Here is an 18,000-nt window from a genome sequence, read left to right on the forward strand (position 1 = left end):
ATGTGCTATTAGCATAGAATAAAGCGTCATAAAGTGCCTGGCGTGTAATCAATACACATGAATATGGTTTGGCATCTTGTGAGGCGAGCACTGCTGAAGTTACCTAGAAATAAATATCTGAGTTTCCCTGAGCTCACTTGAGAAGTGGTGAACGCTTTCCCAGGAACTGGCATGTGAGATGCTTTTTCCCAAATAAGAACACGTTTAAATACGTGGAGCTCTTCTAGTATGTGTTAAAAATTAATGATGCTTCTTCCTGTTTTCTTCTTTGTCCTTTATTTAAATATAAATTCAATATTGATTCATCCTAGAAGGAAAACCACTCTGGGGATGTGATAACCTATTTAAAGGTGAATTCTTTCATTTTGTGTAAAGTAATTGTTGATCATTTGTGGAAAAATGACATACCTGGACATGGCCCTAAGACAGTGATAATAATACTGCAGAGTATTAAGTTTACTGGAAGGTAACCATTCCATACAGAGATGAGTTTATTGATTTAATTTGCCATATAACTTCTGATGCTTTGGCAGTTAAATAAACTCCAGTGTTGGCATTTTTAACTCGCAGTGCTGCAGATGATCTTGCTGCATTCATCACTTCTGGCTATGCCATTCTTTGTTACGGGTCTTAAGGTGCATTGCTGTGAAAACAGGAGCGAGTTTTTCTCATGTCCTGGTACCGCTGTCAGTTTTTGAGCTATGACCTTGTAGCGTACATGGTAGTGTAGGTACGAGGCGTGATGGCTGCGCTGGATGAGCTGAGGGCTTGTGGTTGCATTAGCTGCAGGGAGGCATCCGTGCTCAGGAAACGGGCTGCACTAAGGTCGTGGCTGTGGTGAGCGGCGGGAGGAAGAGGTGTGTGTGGCAGGGCCGTCCGAGGGGTGTCAGGAGACCTCTGCCTTGCCCGCCTGCCTTGCTGAACCTCTGCGAGTGCCTGGTGGGCTGGATGCAGCTGAGGATTAGTGGGGTCATAGGCACTGTTCAAGTCCTCTTCCTATCTGCATGTGTGTGTTTATGTATGCATAGGTGTCTGTACACGGTCACATAAACACGTGTTGGATACCTGAATGAATACACTGCCGCAGTTGTGCATGTAGTATTAACCAGAACATAAATCTGAATTAAAAATGGATGGAGGACACACTGTGTGGCAAGCCGAAGGTTTACTAATTCAGGGAAGTGGTGCATTCATCCTTCTTCTCCTCCTATTACCTCAGCCTGCGGCACGCACTGCTGCTGGATGCTCGGTCTGTTTGTGCCTGCAATCTGGATCCCTGTGCTGCATTGGACCGATAGCCCCTGCATCTCGCTGATTCCCGGGCTGCCTCGTGTTTCTCTTTTTCCAAACCCATCCATGAGCTGTGTGAGACAGCTGCCCTGCCCTACCGCTGATGGGGACGGAGCCGTGAGGGCGCATCCTGCTGCCGTGCTCCCGGAGAGGCCACATGCGTTGGTGGCACCACGGCGGCTGCGGTCCTGCGGCAGGCTGGTCGGCAGGGCCAAGTCTGCTTTAGTAAAAGGGATCGCGCCAGTGTTCAGCATTACAAGCCTTTTCTTTGTGTTTTCATGTTTTGCATTTTCACTGATGTGAAGCACCAGAAGGTAATGACTAAATAATCCTGAAAATCCCACGAGCCGTATAAACTGCATCTATTCTTTGTTCCCCAATGCATCCTATCAAGAACCGTACATAATAAATTGTATATAATAGTTATATTCTCTTTTTTTCCTCCAAGTATTTTGCCCTTTTGCAAGACTTTCTGTCTTGAGTTGCTTCCTGAGAGCCTCAGTACAATTCTGCAAGAGAGAAACTCACAGCGCAGCCCTTCACGCGCACGTAATTCGCCAACGGGAAAGATGGTAAATAGAGTCTCACTCTGTTTCCATGTTATTGATCTTGAAAAATGTGTTTTTCTCGCATTTAAACAGCTGTATTTACTTCATGTGTATTCATAAAGTAACATCTGATGACTGCATGAGAAAAACCAGTGTTTCTGGGAAAGCGTTTCCAGTGTTGGTGTATGTTGAACAATCAGCATGCATTGTAAATAACGGGGGGGGGGCAAAGCAGGAGTCCTTGTGTGTGATAGCTGCGTGAGGAGCAGCTGACTTATTTATCACTTCCTCGGTGCGCGGTGTATTTTTGAAGTAGAAAAAATGCGGTGTGAGTCACGGTAATTATTTCGGTAACGGGAAGTGGAAGGTTTTTATCCTCCCTGCACTTAGAAACGCCTCCGTGCGAGCAGGGCGCTCGGCGGGTGTCTGCTCGCTGCAACACCAGCAGAGGTGTGCCGCAGGGGTGGGACGGGGACTGGCGGTGGCCAAACTGTCCTGGGGAAGGGGACGGGACAGAGCCCAAGCCTGGCACGCCACCCTTCTCAGGGTGAGTTGAGTGAAAACTCAGGTGTCCTGCTTCCACCGGGGAACAAAGGCAGATTGTTAGAAGTGTGAACTCCTCGTTCAGACCTGTCTCGGCCTCGTGCCAGTTGGTATTTCAGCCTCCACCTGCCTCTTCCTCCTGCCTCCTTACTTCACCTCCATGTGCCCTTCGGTGCTGAGCTGACAGGCCAGGCCAGCAGCACCGGCGCCCGGACGGCAGCAGCAGTGTGAGCAGGGCCTGCAGCCTCCTCGGCGGGTAACCCCTAGGTGTGTAACCCCCAGGACAACCCCCGGGATCTGTGTTTCGTTCAGGCAATAAACGCCTTCACTGTGGGACTGGTGGTTGTGGATTGAGGTCCTGCCAGTGCCCGGTGCAGGAGGTGGCTGTGTTAACGCACACAGTTAGCAAGCACTGAGGGTTTGTAGCTGTGCGCAGTTTGCAGCTCCAGAACAGCTGCTTTTTAAAAGTTTGGTCCTTAAGTCACTGGCCTGCAGTGGTAAAAAACTTCTTTCTGAGGTAAGGAGAAAGCAATGTGCTGTAAGAATTAAAACATGGGATATGCCTCGAACTTCTGCCCTGCAATGTTCTTGTCTTTAAGGTGAGTGTACGCCATGGTACTTCGTGTTTTTCTTGGAGCCAAAGTGGCTGGAATCATCAGATTGCCTAAATAACTTAGGCTGTCAAAATTTGTGGTGTTCGAAGCTTTGGAGGGAGCCCCAAAATGTGTAAAAAACCAACCAAACAAACAAACAAAAAACAAAAAACAAAAACAAACAAACAAAAAAAAAAAAAACAAAACAAAACAAACAAACAAAAAAAAAAAACACTTTTTGATAGGTAGAGCACAAACCTGGACAAGCCCCAAATTTACCTTTGCTCACAGCAGTTTTCCTGCCTGGGTGATGCCTTGCCCCTGGCCTCTGCCTTACATGGCAGAGGTGCCGTGTAAGCTCCCAGAAAGCTCCCGGAAAGGTTTCCAGAAGCTCCCAGAAAGCAGGAGGACATTAAACTATCTGCAGAGCTGCTCCTCCCGCGGTGCCTCCGTTTCCATGAGTCCCGGGTTTGCTGCGTGCTGTGCCTGGAGGTCAGCGCGGGGCCCGCTGTGCCGTCCAGGTTCCTCCGGGCAGGTTGAGTGCTGCACTAACATCTAATGAAATAGGGATTTTATGCTACAATGCCAACAAAGTACCGGCGTTTGCATTTTCTGCTGAAACCAAATGACCCAAATTAAACAAAGTATATGGGTTTAATTTAGTCTCTGATGAGCAGACAGGATATCAACAAATCCCAGTTCATCACCTGATGTAGCTGAGAAACTCTACATAGCATACCGCCAGAATGAACTCGTTTGGGAATGGAATAATCCTCCTCCAGAGAGGATAATCCCCCCGTGTAATTGTCTGAGAGCCTAAGGAGGGGCGTGCAGAGAGCCCTCCGTAGTGACAGGAGGAGAGGGATTCCTGCCCGCACCGTGCATTGCCTCACGTGGTCAGTGGGAGCTCTGCAGAAGGACGTGCAGTAAGGACGCTGCTCCCAGGCTTTTACGGCAAGATTTGTTATCATTTAGATGGGTCTGCTGCAAACACAGGACACGCAACCTCTTGAGAAATGTCCTGAACTTACCTAGCCCTTAGCTTCTCTGGGTACCCTCACGTACCTTGCAGAATGACAAGAGTGATAGCTAAAAAATTCTGGAGATCTTGGCAAACACAACCTGATGACAAACATTCTGTTCCTTAATATTCCGCTTGTACCACCAAATTAGCATTGAGCTGCAAACAAGGAAATATCTGTTCCTTCCCTTCTTGTCATTTCACTGCTGGTGTATATCTCTGAACATTTTGAAACATAATCTTATGTCACGTTATCTCTTCCAATTTCCAAAATTGTATCTGTTTCAAATATAATTAAAATGATTGTTGTGAAATACGGGCCAAGCAGAATTATGCCAGCTTTGTACATGCCCTTTCAGTGTGCCGTGGAAATAAATAAATTCAAAACGTCTGGGCTTGGACACATGGTTCTGCTAAGCTAGTGCTCTTAGGCACCTCTGTGGACGTGGAGGTTAATGAGTTACAAACTTTTTTTATATGAACTTTGAATCTAAATCAGAATGGATGGCTAGACATGTAATTAATTGGGTGGCTGAAGTTGCAAATGTGAGATGCTTACAAGCTGTCTTTAGCGGTCCTCATCAAAGGATGTCCAGACTGTTACGTACGTGTGCACACGTATATGTGTGCTTATATATATGTGTGTGGATATATATGTGTGTGTGGATATATATATGTGGATATGTATGTGGATAGCTATTGTTAGCACTTTTTTTTTAAGATGACAATGAGGCAGAAGAAAAGCTTAAAGAGAGTTTTGTTATGGTAGGTGATGTTTATGAAAGAAACTGCATGGACAAGCTGACTTTTCCTTAGGGACCTTAGCCATTTGTTTCATGGCTCTTCATACAGAAGTTTGATGTGCTAAGGAGGCTTCTCCTAAAAATACTGCATTTGCTGGACTGGTTGATTTTTCATATAACATAGATACAAGTGGTATATTGTGCTTGTGTCACAGAGAATGCAGAGTATGGAAATGCTAATAAATAATTCACTAATTTAGAATTTTTTGGTGAAGCTTTGAACATGTGTTATAAAGAATATGCACTAAAATCCGTACATAGTTTATTCTTACTTCATGTACAGGTTAATTCTCTGGTATGTGTATGCCTCTGCTGAAGAAAGCAAATACACACTTACCTATCTGTGCTGGACGTGCTTTCCTGCATTAGGAGCACAGTGACAATATAATGGTTAGAGCTAGAAGATCCTAAAATAATGAAATATTGAAAATAAAATAAAATAAAGTGGAAACTATTTTAAGTCACTGTGGTTAACAGTCCATACCGAGTGTGTTTAAATAGATTTGACCCGTGTTGACGGATGGTTGTAGGTATGCTTGTATTTTTGAAATGTGTCAGATCTGGAGAGAATACACAGATTTCTGGACTGACTTTTGCAGGAAGCAAATAGCTCTAATGTGCATTCGTAAAATCAGCTGTGTTTGGTACCTGTTGTTCACTTTGCCTTGATTTCTGCAGTTTCAGAAAATAGGTGAGATTTTTGCCACTTGTTCTGGCATTGAATGGGCATACAGAGTATTCTGGAAAATAGTCATTTTTTTCTTCTTCTTGAGAAGCCATTGAAAATGGGAAGGTCTCGGAGACCTGTGTATCTGAAATCATAGGATTTGGGATTTGTCACAATAAAAGACTTATTTAGCCTAACTGTTAACTGCTTGATACACTGTATATTAATGGCATCTTGTCTTATGTGCAGCCAGTTTTTACATTTGAGATGCCAGAAACGCTCAGGCTGTGGCTCCGGATGCTGATTTCAGGGTGCAGAAACACGTGGGAGCGAGGAGCCCTGTGTCTCCCTGGGCAGTGAGTGCAGTGGTGCCTCACCTTTGGGGGCTTCTGCCATTCGTTCCTAGCCCAAAAACAGAATTTACAAGTCCCTCTGCTTCTTGGTCTTCTCCCTTGGGAGCATGAAGAGATCAGTAGCTGGTTTGAAAAATTCCAGTTCACCAGGCTTAAAGCCTCTTTTCCTTGAGACTTTCCTGTTGGTAGAGCTCCTTAGGTTTTTCTTAAAGATTAACTTCACCTTTTCTATCTATTTTTTCTGTATGTGTTGGCAGGTGCAAGACAAAAGTCTACCCTGACGAGCTGCCGAACACAAGCGTGGTCATCGTGTTCCACAACGAAGCCTGGAGCACTTTGCTTCGGACCGTGTACAGCGTTATAAACCGCTCGCCTCATCACCTGCTTGCTGAAATCATCCTGGTCGATGATGCCAGCGAGAGAGGTGGGTGTTTGTGGGGGGGGAACTGCTCTTCACGTGTCCTTGTAGCGCTGCTTGAGGATGCTGCACCTTTGCATCAATAGGCAAGAGCTAAAATACAATTTCAAATAGTAACAGAGACGAAGGTTGGTTATCGGGCTGTAAGGCTACGTGTGGTGCGCCGATCCAGAATTTCATTAGTGCTGTTTTGCACTATGGTTTCTCATTTCACGTTGCTGCAAACAGCAGGATCCTTCTCCATCTCTCTCTTTTTGTCTCTCTCTCGCTGTCTCTCAGGAGCCCTGTGCTGTGTTTCAGGTTTTACTGAATGTCCAGACAGAGCCAATTTCCTTCTACTGCTCTATTGATGAACTGGTATTTGTGGCTCATTTCTTCTGGTGTTGGCCCTTTTAATTTAATGTAGCCTTATTTTTAAATCAGTGCTTAGAAATAAAGCTGTGAAACGTGAAACTGATACTATCTGGAAATAGAATGGTATTCTGTAAATGGAATGAATGGAACCATAAACATCTTCACCTTGTGCAAGACCAAGTAATTTTTCTAAAAGCAACAAATTTAGGAGTTCTGGGGGGTTCAAATGGTGAAATTCATCAAAAATAGCCGTATTTGTATTTAGCCGTAGCAAAACTGTAATCATTTTATACTCAGTATTGATTGTTGACTTATTTCTAGGAAACTGACTGTGACTTACTTAAAAATCTTTTTTCTGTGATGTTCCAAGAGGTGCTGGGGTAATGATGAGTGTCTGCACAGACCGTTTTCCGTGGCTGCATTGAACCAAGTTGCAGTGTGAACCTCTGTAGCTCTGTTCTTGGTCTTCAGAAAAACTATAAATGTGTCCAAATGCATTTCCCATGTTATGCCAGCGTTCATGCAAGGCAGCCCTTGGACGGCTGAGCACAACACAGACACTCTGCAGGTAGATCTGGAGTCCTCAGTAGCTGCTGAAGCCAGCTAAAATAATGTTTCTCGTCTTTTTTCAATGATCTTTGGCAGAATTTTTGAAGGCCTCATTAGAGAATTACGTGAAAAAGCTGGAAGTCTCCATAAAAATCATTCGGATGGAGCAGAGGTCAGGACTGATCCGCGCGCGGCTGCGAGGGGCAGCGGCCTCCACAGGGCAGGTGATAACCTTCCTGGACGCGCACTGCGAGTGCACCCTGGGCTGGCTCGAGCCGCTGCTGGCCAGGATAAAGGAGGACAGGTGAGGTGGCTCTCGCGTGGCCGGGTTCAGGGAACCTGCCTCCAGGCTCAGCTGGGGCTCCAGCCCATTCCTTGATTGCCTTGCATCTAAAAAAATAATAAAAACAAAAATGAAAAAAATGCAGTGAGCTGAAAAAGATTTTAAAAAAAGATTTAAAAAGATTAAGAGGAAGATATAATATCCTGTAACATTTATATCTAAATGTAATTCTAAATATCTGATAACCTTTTGATTCTTAGAGCAGATTTCTGTTGCAGTGCCAGTGACAGACCATTTACCTTCCTGAGCTCCAAGTGCCCTGGCCCATCTTTCTCCCTTCTTTTCATCAGGCACTATTTCTTGTCCCTGTGACCTCCCACACTCTCTGAAACTTGCATGTTTTCTCTTTTTTCTGCACGCGCATGCCTGCAGACACAGGAGATGGGCTTTGCTCTCATTTAGCAAGGGCGTGTTGCGTCTGCTCCGTGAAGCATGGGTGCCTCAGTATGATAAAACCAGCCCTGCTCGAGTCCTGCAGCCCCAAGCAGAGATAGTCATGTGTTTATCTCACCACTGCCAATGTTAGAAAAGAGGAGAGGTGTGTGGGGGGAACTATTAGACGTAAGAAGTAAGGAGGAGACTTTGCCAGCACTGGTTCGTGCTGCAGGGGTAAGGTGTGTGGCAGTCACTCCTGCCATGCAGAGCGGATTTAGCAGACGAGCAGAAGGCCCCGGGCAGGGTTAGGAGTGAGCAGCTTTCAGCTCCTGGGAGTGCAGCAGGAATCGACATCTCCAAAAAGCTGCTGACCACAGAAATAGTGAAGTTTGCACAACCTCATTTGTGGAAGAGAAGCTGGAACCGTGGTAAATTGGCTTTTGTGCACAGGAGGCTCAAAATAAAGCCATGGGATATTCAGAAAAAAGAGTTTGTTTTAAAAAAGCCGTTTCTTTTTCTTACAGGAAGACGGTTGTCTGCCCAATCATCGATGTGATCAGCGATGACACATTTGAATACATGGCTGGGTCGGACATGACTTACGGAGGGTTTAACTGGAAACTCAACTTCCGCTGGTACCCAGTTCCCCAGAGAGAGATGGACAGGAGGAAAGGGGACAGGACCTTGCCTGTAAGGTAAGGAGAGCGAACCAAGCATACCATGGCATTTGACTCTGCTCTAGATTGTTCATGCAAATAATAACACCTAAGAGTTTGCTGCAGTATCAGAGAATACATGTCAGATAGCTGCGGCACACTGTTCAGGGCAGAGAACACCAAAATCAGACCGATCCTTAATGCTGTAAGGTGGTTATCAGAGCTGAGAAAACTCATTACATTTTCTTTTGAACATTTAATAATTCAAACTAATACCTGCTATATAAGTATTGAAGTTCCCTGTATGTTTTCTGCCAATAGCCTCGTTGAACTTATGTTTACAGTTATTACTGTTTTCATAATTTAAAGTAAAGATTAGAACATATTTCTGAAATGCAAATTTTTGAACGTTTAACCCCACCATTCGGTTATGATCATCTGCACTTCTTAAAAGATATGATTCTACTGCCTAGAAAATAAAACTGATGACAGTGCACACCCAGTCAAAACTGATCTAAGAACATGTCCAGAATTCCTCTGATCCTTCCTAACCTCCTTCATTTAATTGCTCAAACCACGGTCTGTAGCAAAACCTCAAGAAAAATTTTAAATGAAGTTGAAACCAAACAAATTGAATAAATTAGTTGCCATGGGTTATTTGCTCAGCTCTAATAGCTCCAGTGGTCTTCATGAAAGCTAAAAGAAATAAAATAATAATAAATAAAAAAAAAGCTCTCACAAGTGGATGTAATGGTTTCAAACCTGTCTAAGAGACATGATGAAGTGGAAAGAATTTCAGTCCTGCATACCCCCAATTGTGGGCAACAGGCAGATAAAGAGAGAGCCAACTCAGGGGACAGCAGTTCACAGCAAAGCTTTACAAAAAAAAAAAAAAATCCAGGTAAGGCAGTGGGTGGGCAAAGGAAAGCTTTTCAGAACTACTTATGCTGCAAATGGCAAAATCTGTCATTTTATGTCCTTCAAAGCCTGGAGTCAGGGAAGCGCTGCATTTTTTAGATTTCTTTCTCAGGAAGCCATCTGAGGAACCGTCTTGTTTTCCTCTTTACCCAGCTAAAGAGGAAAGCCATGCCTCACCGCTGAAGCTGGTACTCAGAGGAGGCGGTAGATGCTCGTGCACAGGCGGAAGGGAGGAAGCCGCAGGAGGCTTCGGGGTCATGTCTCCTCCTGTTGTGGGCTGCTCTGGGTAGCTCCCTGGGCACCTCAGCCCTTCCCCAGCTCCCACATCACCCGTCCCTTCCTTCTGGGCACCGGCGGGTCTGACCAGGATCCGGGTCAGCTCTGTGCCAAGAGGAGGTCTCAGCAGGGCATCTGCCACTGGGCTGTGGTCTGGGTTTCTCATCCTCTCTGGGCCAGTTGTGCCAGGTTTCCCAAATGCGTGCTTGTCAGTACCTTGTTGGACTGTAAGTGGGAAATGCATGGTGGGCAGCGAGCAGAGCTGTGCTCGAGTCCGTGGAGTGCCCTTAAATGCAAGCAGCGCCCCAGGGAGCAGAAGCGGACCCTGTTGTTAGCAGAAGGGTGATGAAACTGTTTTTTGAGTCAAAAGAACTGTTTTTCTTGTGATCTAAAATTTTATCAGCCAGCTGTGAAGTCAGCTATTTCAGTCAGCTGTGCCAGAAGCTATTTCATTAAAGCTGAGGTGTGCGTTAAAATTCGTAGAGTTCATTATCCTAACGAGCTGCGCAGCCTCACGCCTCGCTGGCTGCTGCTTCCCCTCGCGTCCTTCGCCTTGCGCTAGTTGTCTTGTCTCTCCCGTGTCAGATCCATTCACAGACACAGGGAATTTTCAAAGAAATGCAAATCCAAGTTCATACTTCCTTATTTTGAAATAAAGGAGTACTTAAAGTTAGTCCAGAACCATACATGTAACTGACTTTTAAAATTATTAAAACAAGCAAACAGAAAAAGCAGCTTTTCGTTTTTTCCCTGGCAGCTGGTGATTGCTTGTGCGTTTTGGGACTTCTCCTGGTAAAGATGGGTGTTACTGAGCAGAGTGGGGGTGAAGGAGCCAGAGGTTAATGACAAGTGCAACATGTTCCATAATTGTCCCTTTGACAAGTGTTTTGGAGTGAAGCGATAGCTCCAGGGGTGTGTAATTGTGCTGTCTGAGACACAAATTGTTAGCTTTTAGACACAGATGCCCTTCCTGGCCACCTAGGGGAGAAATTTTGGTCTCCTCTGTATTGGCACAAGATGCTCCCTATTGTCCGTGTCATCTCACATTTTCCTGGTAGGAGGGGAACCCGAGAAGCAGCTGAAGCTGCCCTGCTCCAGCATCTTACGGATGCAGGAAATGAGAAATGAAGGCAAAGCCTTGATGGAAACAAGCTGCCATGCATCCCTCTTACTTGACCAGGGAGACTGGGAACCCGAACAGATCACCCGAGCATCTCTGTTATGGTACCAAATTGAGTCCCCCCAAAACCCTTGCCATCCCCAAACCTTCTGAGTTCATCCTTCTGCGTCAAAACTGGTATGTGAGATATGCCAGCAGCTGGTGGAAACTGGGCAGAGGTGAAACAGACTTCATCTAGGAAACAACAGTCAGTGGGTCATCAGCTGCTTGCAGTGCTAGCTGGTATCTGCAAATGCTTATCAAAAGCGGTCCAAGAGATTGTAGCACTAAATCAGTCTCGAGGTGTCAAACATAATAGGAAATTCAGCATCCCAGGAGAAAAGGTATAATATTTCAGCTAAGTTCAGAACATTTTGGGCAACTGCTGCTACCTGACTATTCAAGAATTGAGAGGCTAAAAAGAAAGAAAAGCATAACCCACAGCAAAAATTTAGAAGCAAACTGATGACTTCATTTTTTGTTTGTTTGTTTTATGTTGCTTTCACCATTCTATAACATTTTAGTCTTACATATATTGAATATGAATGCATTCATATTTTTAATTTGTAATCAATGGAATAAGCATAGAATACATATAAATTGTTGACTTACATGTTTGTGCATACGCATAATATAATCATTGCACTCAAGTTCTGTTTTTTGTTACACTAAAAAGCCATGTAGCTGGAAAAATTACTCAAATTTTTACCTGTCATAATACCATTGATAAATTCCTACCATTCCTTTTTAGATTTAATATCACAGTACATGCATTCTCAAACTGTGAGGGCAGTGAGGCCGTGGCCCGGGTTGCCCCGAGGTGGGATTTGGGCAGCCTGGGCTGGGGGAGGTCCCTGCCCATGGCAGGGGTGGCTCCGGGTAGGCTTTGAGGTCCCTTCCAACCCCATCCCTCTGTGGCTCTTTGAATTATTTTATATAGGATTCATTGTTTGGGTGTAACGTTTATTATTGCATATACATTTTTATGACAAAGACCAGAATAGCTTGCTGTTACTCAGCCATCCCATACCCTGTGACCATTAATCCCAGTACCGAGTTAGATGTAGACCATGCAGTGCTCTCAGAAGGTACCAGGTTCTTTTAGCTAGTATGCGTAAAACATACCTGGCTTGTTTGCTTGTGGAATTAAAGAAACGGTCAAAGTCGTAAGTTAGGTATTTGAGTCAACTGCAACATCCGCCCTTGCTGGAATCTCTGGAATTGATGGGAAAAGGTTAATTAATTCAGTGACTCTGATGTTAAAAGCCTACGGCTAATTGTCATGCAGTACAGCTGTAGAAGAACTTTCTTACTGGAATCTATTAGAAAAGTTAGGCTGTTTGTCATATTTTTAGCAAACAGAATGGTGGGGATGCCTAGGTGCCTCCCATACTAATTAGCAATGCTTTGTGGTGGACAAAACGTGTTCTGGTGTAGGTACAGGCACGTACGCTATTACAGCTGCTGGGCTTTACACGTGAGCCCATAGCACTTTTCCCCCCTTATTTTCTTCTTTTGATTCTTAAGCACTCAGGTAGCATCCTTTTTCTTGCTTTCATGTTCTTCTTCCTTTAGCTAGCGTTCTGTCGGGTCAGCTAACATCATGACAGCGTAACCTTTCCCAGAGCAGTCGAAGCGGGTAACCTTTCCCCAGAGAATTGCGGTTTTTGTGAAGGTATCAAAAGCGTTTCCAGGTTGCAGAGGCTCCCGTTTACAAGTGGTAGGTGAGGGACCCTACACTGACGGTGCAGAGCCCACTCAGTGCCCCCAGCCAGGAGGGAAGAGGGGGTAGGAGTCAGTGGTAATGGGATTTCCATCCTTTTTTCTTTTTTCATGTAATTACAATTTTTTTACATGTATAATGATCAGAAGCAGAAGAATGAATATCAGGGAGCTTTCATTCGGTGCAGTATCTTTGCTAGGACCAAGATCGTAAAGGGAGAATAGGAAGTGGAAATATTTGGAAGAAATACCCGAAGAAAAACTTGTTCATAGAGACAGAGCCGTTGAAGACAAATACTTCATTCTGTGAGGCGCATTGCAGAAATCAAGGGCGATCTTTGAGAGCAAACGTTACCTGAGCCAGAGAGCTTGGGGGGCTCCCAGGCAGTGCAGCGAGGTGCAGCACCCCTCAGGGCTCACATCTGCAGGCGGATGCATACCCAGGGCCTTTGGTTTGAATAGCAAATCTGTTCCCTGCTGTTTTAAAGCACCTCAAGGATTTGATCTTGTTTCCATGCAAAGGAAAGGCAGTCGCTTCCAGTGATTGTCACGGGAGTAACCTCTGGCTTTGTACACCTTGTAAAGGATTAGGCCTTTTCAAAATATGTTATTTAAGTGCAAAGCTGGCTTCTGTTCCCAGAGGGCTATCTGGGAGCAGGACCTGGGTGGCTGCCCCGTGCACAGGGGGGCCCTGCTCATTGCCTGGGAACAGTTCGTGGGGTTAGCTCTAGCTAGATAGGGCTTTTTGTCCCCAGACAGCCATGCAGTAAAGGTGCTTCCTGCAGGTGCTCAGGTGGCTGTGGGTAGATCTGAGAATTACTGAAATGGAGTCCTGGGCAATGCCGTCAGGTCTCAGATGTGGCCCATCTCCTTGCAGTGGTAAATGGTTGTGGAGAGTGCCAGCTAAATCCAGTCGTCTTGTTAAATCTTTCATTACTACCTTCCTCTTTTTCCACTTAAAAATCCTTGGCCAATATTTGTACATGTTTTCTCATTAAGTGAACTCGTTGCTCTTTCTGTGATTTTGCCAGGGGCACTAGAAAACTGTCCGTGCCGTGGTCGATTTACAAACACCTTGTCTTACATCCGCAGCATCAAACCACAGAATGTTTCTCACAGCACATTTCTCTGGGTATTTCCATACCCGCCCTTCGTTTAGTTAGGACTAATGCTGAACTGATCAGCAGGAAGCAAGGGCCTTGCCCACCATCACTTGAGGAGCGTTCCTGTACCTGATGGCTTCATTGAGCAGAGGTTGAGCCGCTGACCGCGGTACAGACACACGCATACAGGCAGGACTTTGGACCATGCTGAGCCAATGTGTGGGGCTCGGGGCTTAGGGGACGTGATGTCGGGTGGCTGTGGGCAGCTTGCAGCCCCGTGGGGGGCTGAGCCCAGCTCCCCGGGCTGCAGCATGGTCTGGAGTCCCCCTGGGGCTGCTCCAGGCTGTCCTGGGGCAGGGTGGGGAGCTGGCTTTTGGGGGATCTTTGGGTTGCTGCAACACCAGGGCTGTTAGAACACCCTTCTGCTACACTGCTCTCTTTCTGTGAAGTTAGCGATGTAGGTGCAGGAATGGGAATCCTGCTTGCTGCTAACAGTTACAGAAATGAAAAGCAGACCGTATCTCCAAAATGAAATGAGAATTGGGTTTGAATGATGATTAGCATTAATCATAACATTACTGTAGTTCCGAGTATGACTCCAAGTAGGCACAATATAGCTAATAAGCAAAAAGCTGAGAAAAAAAGGTAGAAGCCCTGCCTCTTGCTAAAATTACTGTTTCAGCTGTTTTTACAGTGAGAGCTCTGCAGATCTGTTTATGCAACATTAAATTTACATAGGAGAGAATAGTCCTTCCTGCTACATTTCAGTTATTTAAGAATCTGTGGCATATATCGGTACAGAGTTACTTACATTTTTACAGCCTGAAATTCAGCACTTTCAATTTCAGTTAGCAAGTAGTTAGGGAAATGCTGTTTTATTTTTCATAAACTTTTGCCTATGGCATTTCAGAAGAATCCTGATCTTGATGTACAACTCAATTGCATCATTCAAAAATCATTACATTGAATCTTTGCAAGAATGGAAAATTTGACGGTATTCAAGCAAACTGCCTTCCTCTAGGGAAGGAACTGAAGGGGGGAAGAGGAAGGACAGGGGGCATAGCCTGCGGGTTTCAGTCCCAGAGCAGTGGGGATGGCTTTACCCATGCCAGACCAGTGGCATTTTCCATCTCACTGGGTGAGGTGAGGGCAGTGAAGCAGCTTTGAAGCCTGTGAAGGTTCAGCTGTGTGCCAGTGCCAGCCGGCTACTTAACCGAGCTGTGGGTGCTGAGAGAAAAATAGAAACAAAGTGTGGGTAAACCCAGTGTTATTTCACTGTTAAACTGTGCTATTTTTTTTTTTTAACGTAAGTATCGATAGGCAGCTGGAAGATAATTGCTCAGCAGACAAATTGCCCTGACCGAGGTCTGGGGGTGAGCGGGAGCTGCTCACGGCCCGGCTGTGCCCCATGGCCCTGCAGCGCGCGGCCTGCCGGGGGGTGCCTGCGGGGTGCCAGCTCGCCCCGCTCTGCCCCTGCTCCTGACTGCAGGCTGGTTTCCAATTTTACTGAATTTTCCAGAAGTGCACACGAACAATTCTTGTTGGTGTTGACTTGTTTTTTGGAAAAATTCTGGGGTAGCGTTTGCATAAGGCTGTCCCAGACACGTGAACTCGTGTGGAAGCTGTGCTTTAGGGCAGAAGTGCTGCTCATGCTGCCCCTGCACAGGTCCACAGGACAGAAATCTGTGGTGACCACCGAACAGCAACTATTCCTAGCAGAATGCACAAGCAATTCACTGAACAAGATCACGGAATAAATGTGTGTGTTTCTGTGACCGAGTCCTTCGTTAAGAGCTGCAGGCCGCAGCTACCAGCACGTGTACGTGTGTACCCGTAGGTGCTGGGGCAGCCTTAGGCCTCCCTTGGAGGCAGGGGTGGGAGCAGGCAGCCACAGCGGCCGTGTTGTGGCTTCCAGCCCACGCTGGGAGCAGCTCTTTGGCCTCCCCCGGGGTGCTGGGGGTCTGCACAGGCTGGGGGCCGGGGGCCAGGCTGGAGTCCAGGCCAGGGCAGGGGTGCGGGGCTGTGCTCCTGCGGGCTCCAAGAAGCAGTCTTCCTCCAGTGTGGGCACTGAGCACTAAAAAAAGGCCCCAGACACGTAGAGCAGATATTTACAGGGAAGTAGGACATCTTTACACGAAGGGAAGTTGCACTCTGACTGGATTTGCCTGTTGTAAGGATTTATAATCCTGTTAAGAGAGATTATGCCTGGTAATTTTATGCACATTTAGTCTCCCTCTAAGGCAAAGCTGAGGCATTAAACTCTCTGCGCTAAGCATTTCCGATTGGATTTACACTGCTGTTCTGGGTGCAGCAGGCCACAATTCCATCCACTTTACCATTACAAGGCTGCGCAGGGGCAGCCCGGCCGCTCGCGCTCAGGCAGTGCTCTCGCTGGCGCCGGGGGGGCTCTTATGTCTGTGCATAGCGTATATTTACAGTCAAAATGTCTGGGGAGATGTGTGCTGTAGTATCACGTGATAAATTCCACAGTGTCTTTCAAAAGGTATTTTTTCTTTTCTTTTTCTTCCTTTTTTTTTTTTTTTCTGTTTGTTTTCAACTAGGACCCCTACTATGGCTGGTGGCCTATTTTCTATTGACAGAAACTACTTTGAAGAGATAGGAACTTACGATGCAGGAATGGATATCTGGGGTGGCGAGAATCTTGAAATGTCTTTTAGGGTAATTGCCGTTTTCCTTCATTTTCTGTCGACGAACACGGTTTTGCTGTAACAGTTGCTACGCTGCAGATAGGGTGATTGTGTTTTAGCTGTCATGCAAGTCATGGGTTAATTTTAATTCTGAAGATGTTTGGGGATGCCTCATTATAGCATTTGGTCCTTTTTACTGCATGAAACGTTTTATTACTGTTTGGAAACTTTTACTCTACACTTCTGAGATGATAAATATTTTAGTAATATCTTTTTGTATGAAGCGAGGCTCTCTGTGAGACAGTGCAATTGCTAACTGACATAAAGTATAAATGTGTATAGTTTTTTAAAAAATCAAATATATGTTTTAACAGAAGTTTTTAAAAGTGTATGCTATCATGAACTTGCAAGTTCTGGCTGGGATTTTTATTCTGTACGGGATCCGAGCCCATAGAGAAATTTCACATCCTGCAGAAAAGTGACTGTATTTCTACCAGGGATAGGTATATTGTCCGTGACAGGTTGAGAATCTCATTGAATGAAATGCATTTAGTAATTGTCCTCAAGGCATAAATAAAAATCGGAAAACTGAATCTTCAGTAAATCATTTTTAGAAAGGATGTTGAAAATGGCTCTTAACATCTCTGATGTATCACAGTTTTTGCATTTGAAGTAAGTATGCAAAATAAAGCCTGTTATACCTATCTAAAACCCATAGAACAGCATGGATATATTCTTTCTTTTTTATTTTTTTCCTCTTTTGTCTTCAGCCAGGGGTTGGTGGAATATTTTCTATTGACAGAGACAACTTTGAAGAGTTTTGCCAAGCAGATATTTCTAGAGGAGGTCAACCGAGAATTTGAAAGCATTTTCAGGCCATTTTCTATTAACTATACATAGTTCACTTTCCAGTAAAATAGAAAGGTAGAGAGACTTCTGAGTGTTATGGTTTCAAATCAACATTTGCTGGTATGTAGACTACTAAAAATGCTCCCTGGATGTATGTGGGCCTCTGTATAGGAGCGTATTTTTAACTTGAGCCTATAGGATAGTAGACTTGTTTCTCATGTTGTTAGAAGTGATCCATGAAGCAGAGAGTGAATAGCACTGCTTTAAAGCATTAAATATGTGCCTCTCAGGTTAAATCTGGATTTTAAAAATCAGAAATTGTGATGCATGTAAAAGCCTGAGAATCCTGAAGCAATTTGCTATTGCTTGTTTTTGCTACTGCTTCCAGAAAACATTTTACAGAACCAGGTTTGGGCCTTTCCTTTGGAACGGTCCCATTCTCATTAGTCTAAACAGTCAACTGTTTTTTTGGAAAGAACACTAGGTTTTCATTGTAAAAAGGGTAATCCCTGAAACACTGACTCTAATACAAAGAGACAGATTAGATGATTTTTGGTCAGAGTGTGTAATGGATGATATGGAAAGTGATTCTTTGTGTGCTCCTTTTGGCAGTGGCTGGTTTTGATAACAAAGATACAAACACCGATCATTTTTCAGCCAGGCCCTGTAAATGCAACAAAATAAAATAATTATGTAAATGCAACAAAATAAAATAATTTACAATTCCTAAATTAAAATAATTTACAATTCCGTGGTCTTTTCCCACTCCCTGGCATAACAGATTCTTCTTGGCAGAAAGCATTTGATCTGCT

The 18,000-nt window shown here is 44.9% G+C and overlaps 1 protein-coding gene across 1 annotated transcript in view; it reads left to right on the forward strand.

The window, feature by feature from the left end:
- GALNT13 (polypeptide N-acetylgalactosaminyltransferase 13) overlaps positions 1 to 18,000 on the forward strand; it is a 103,300-nt gene that overhangs the window by 38,921 nt on the left and 46,379 nt on the right. The window contains exons 4-7 of the mRNA XM_035331821.1: positions 6,076 to 6,242; positions 7,236 to 7,443; positions 8,382 to 8,552; positions 16,253 to 16,370. Of these exons, the coding sequence (XP_035187712.1) occupies positions 6,076 to 6,242; positions 7,236 to 7,443; positions 8,382 to 8,552; positions 16,253 to 16,370 (664 nt within the window). The remainder of the gene's footprint in view (positions 1 to 6,075; positions 6,243 to 7,235; positions 7,444 to 8,381; positions 8,553 to 16,252; positions 16,371 to 18,000) is intronic.

The sequence above is a fragment of the Oxyura jamaicensis genome, chromosome 7 (assembly GCF_011077185.1).
Source record: "Oxyura jamaicensis isolate SHBP4307 breed ruddy duck chromosome 7, BPBGC_Ojam_1.0, whole genome shotgun sequence".
NCBI classification, from domain to species: Eukaryota; Metazoa; Chordata; class Aves; order Anseriformes; family Anatidae; genus Oxyura; species Oxyura jamaicensis.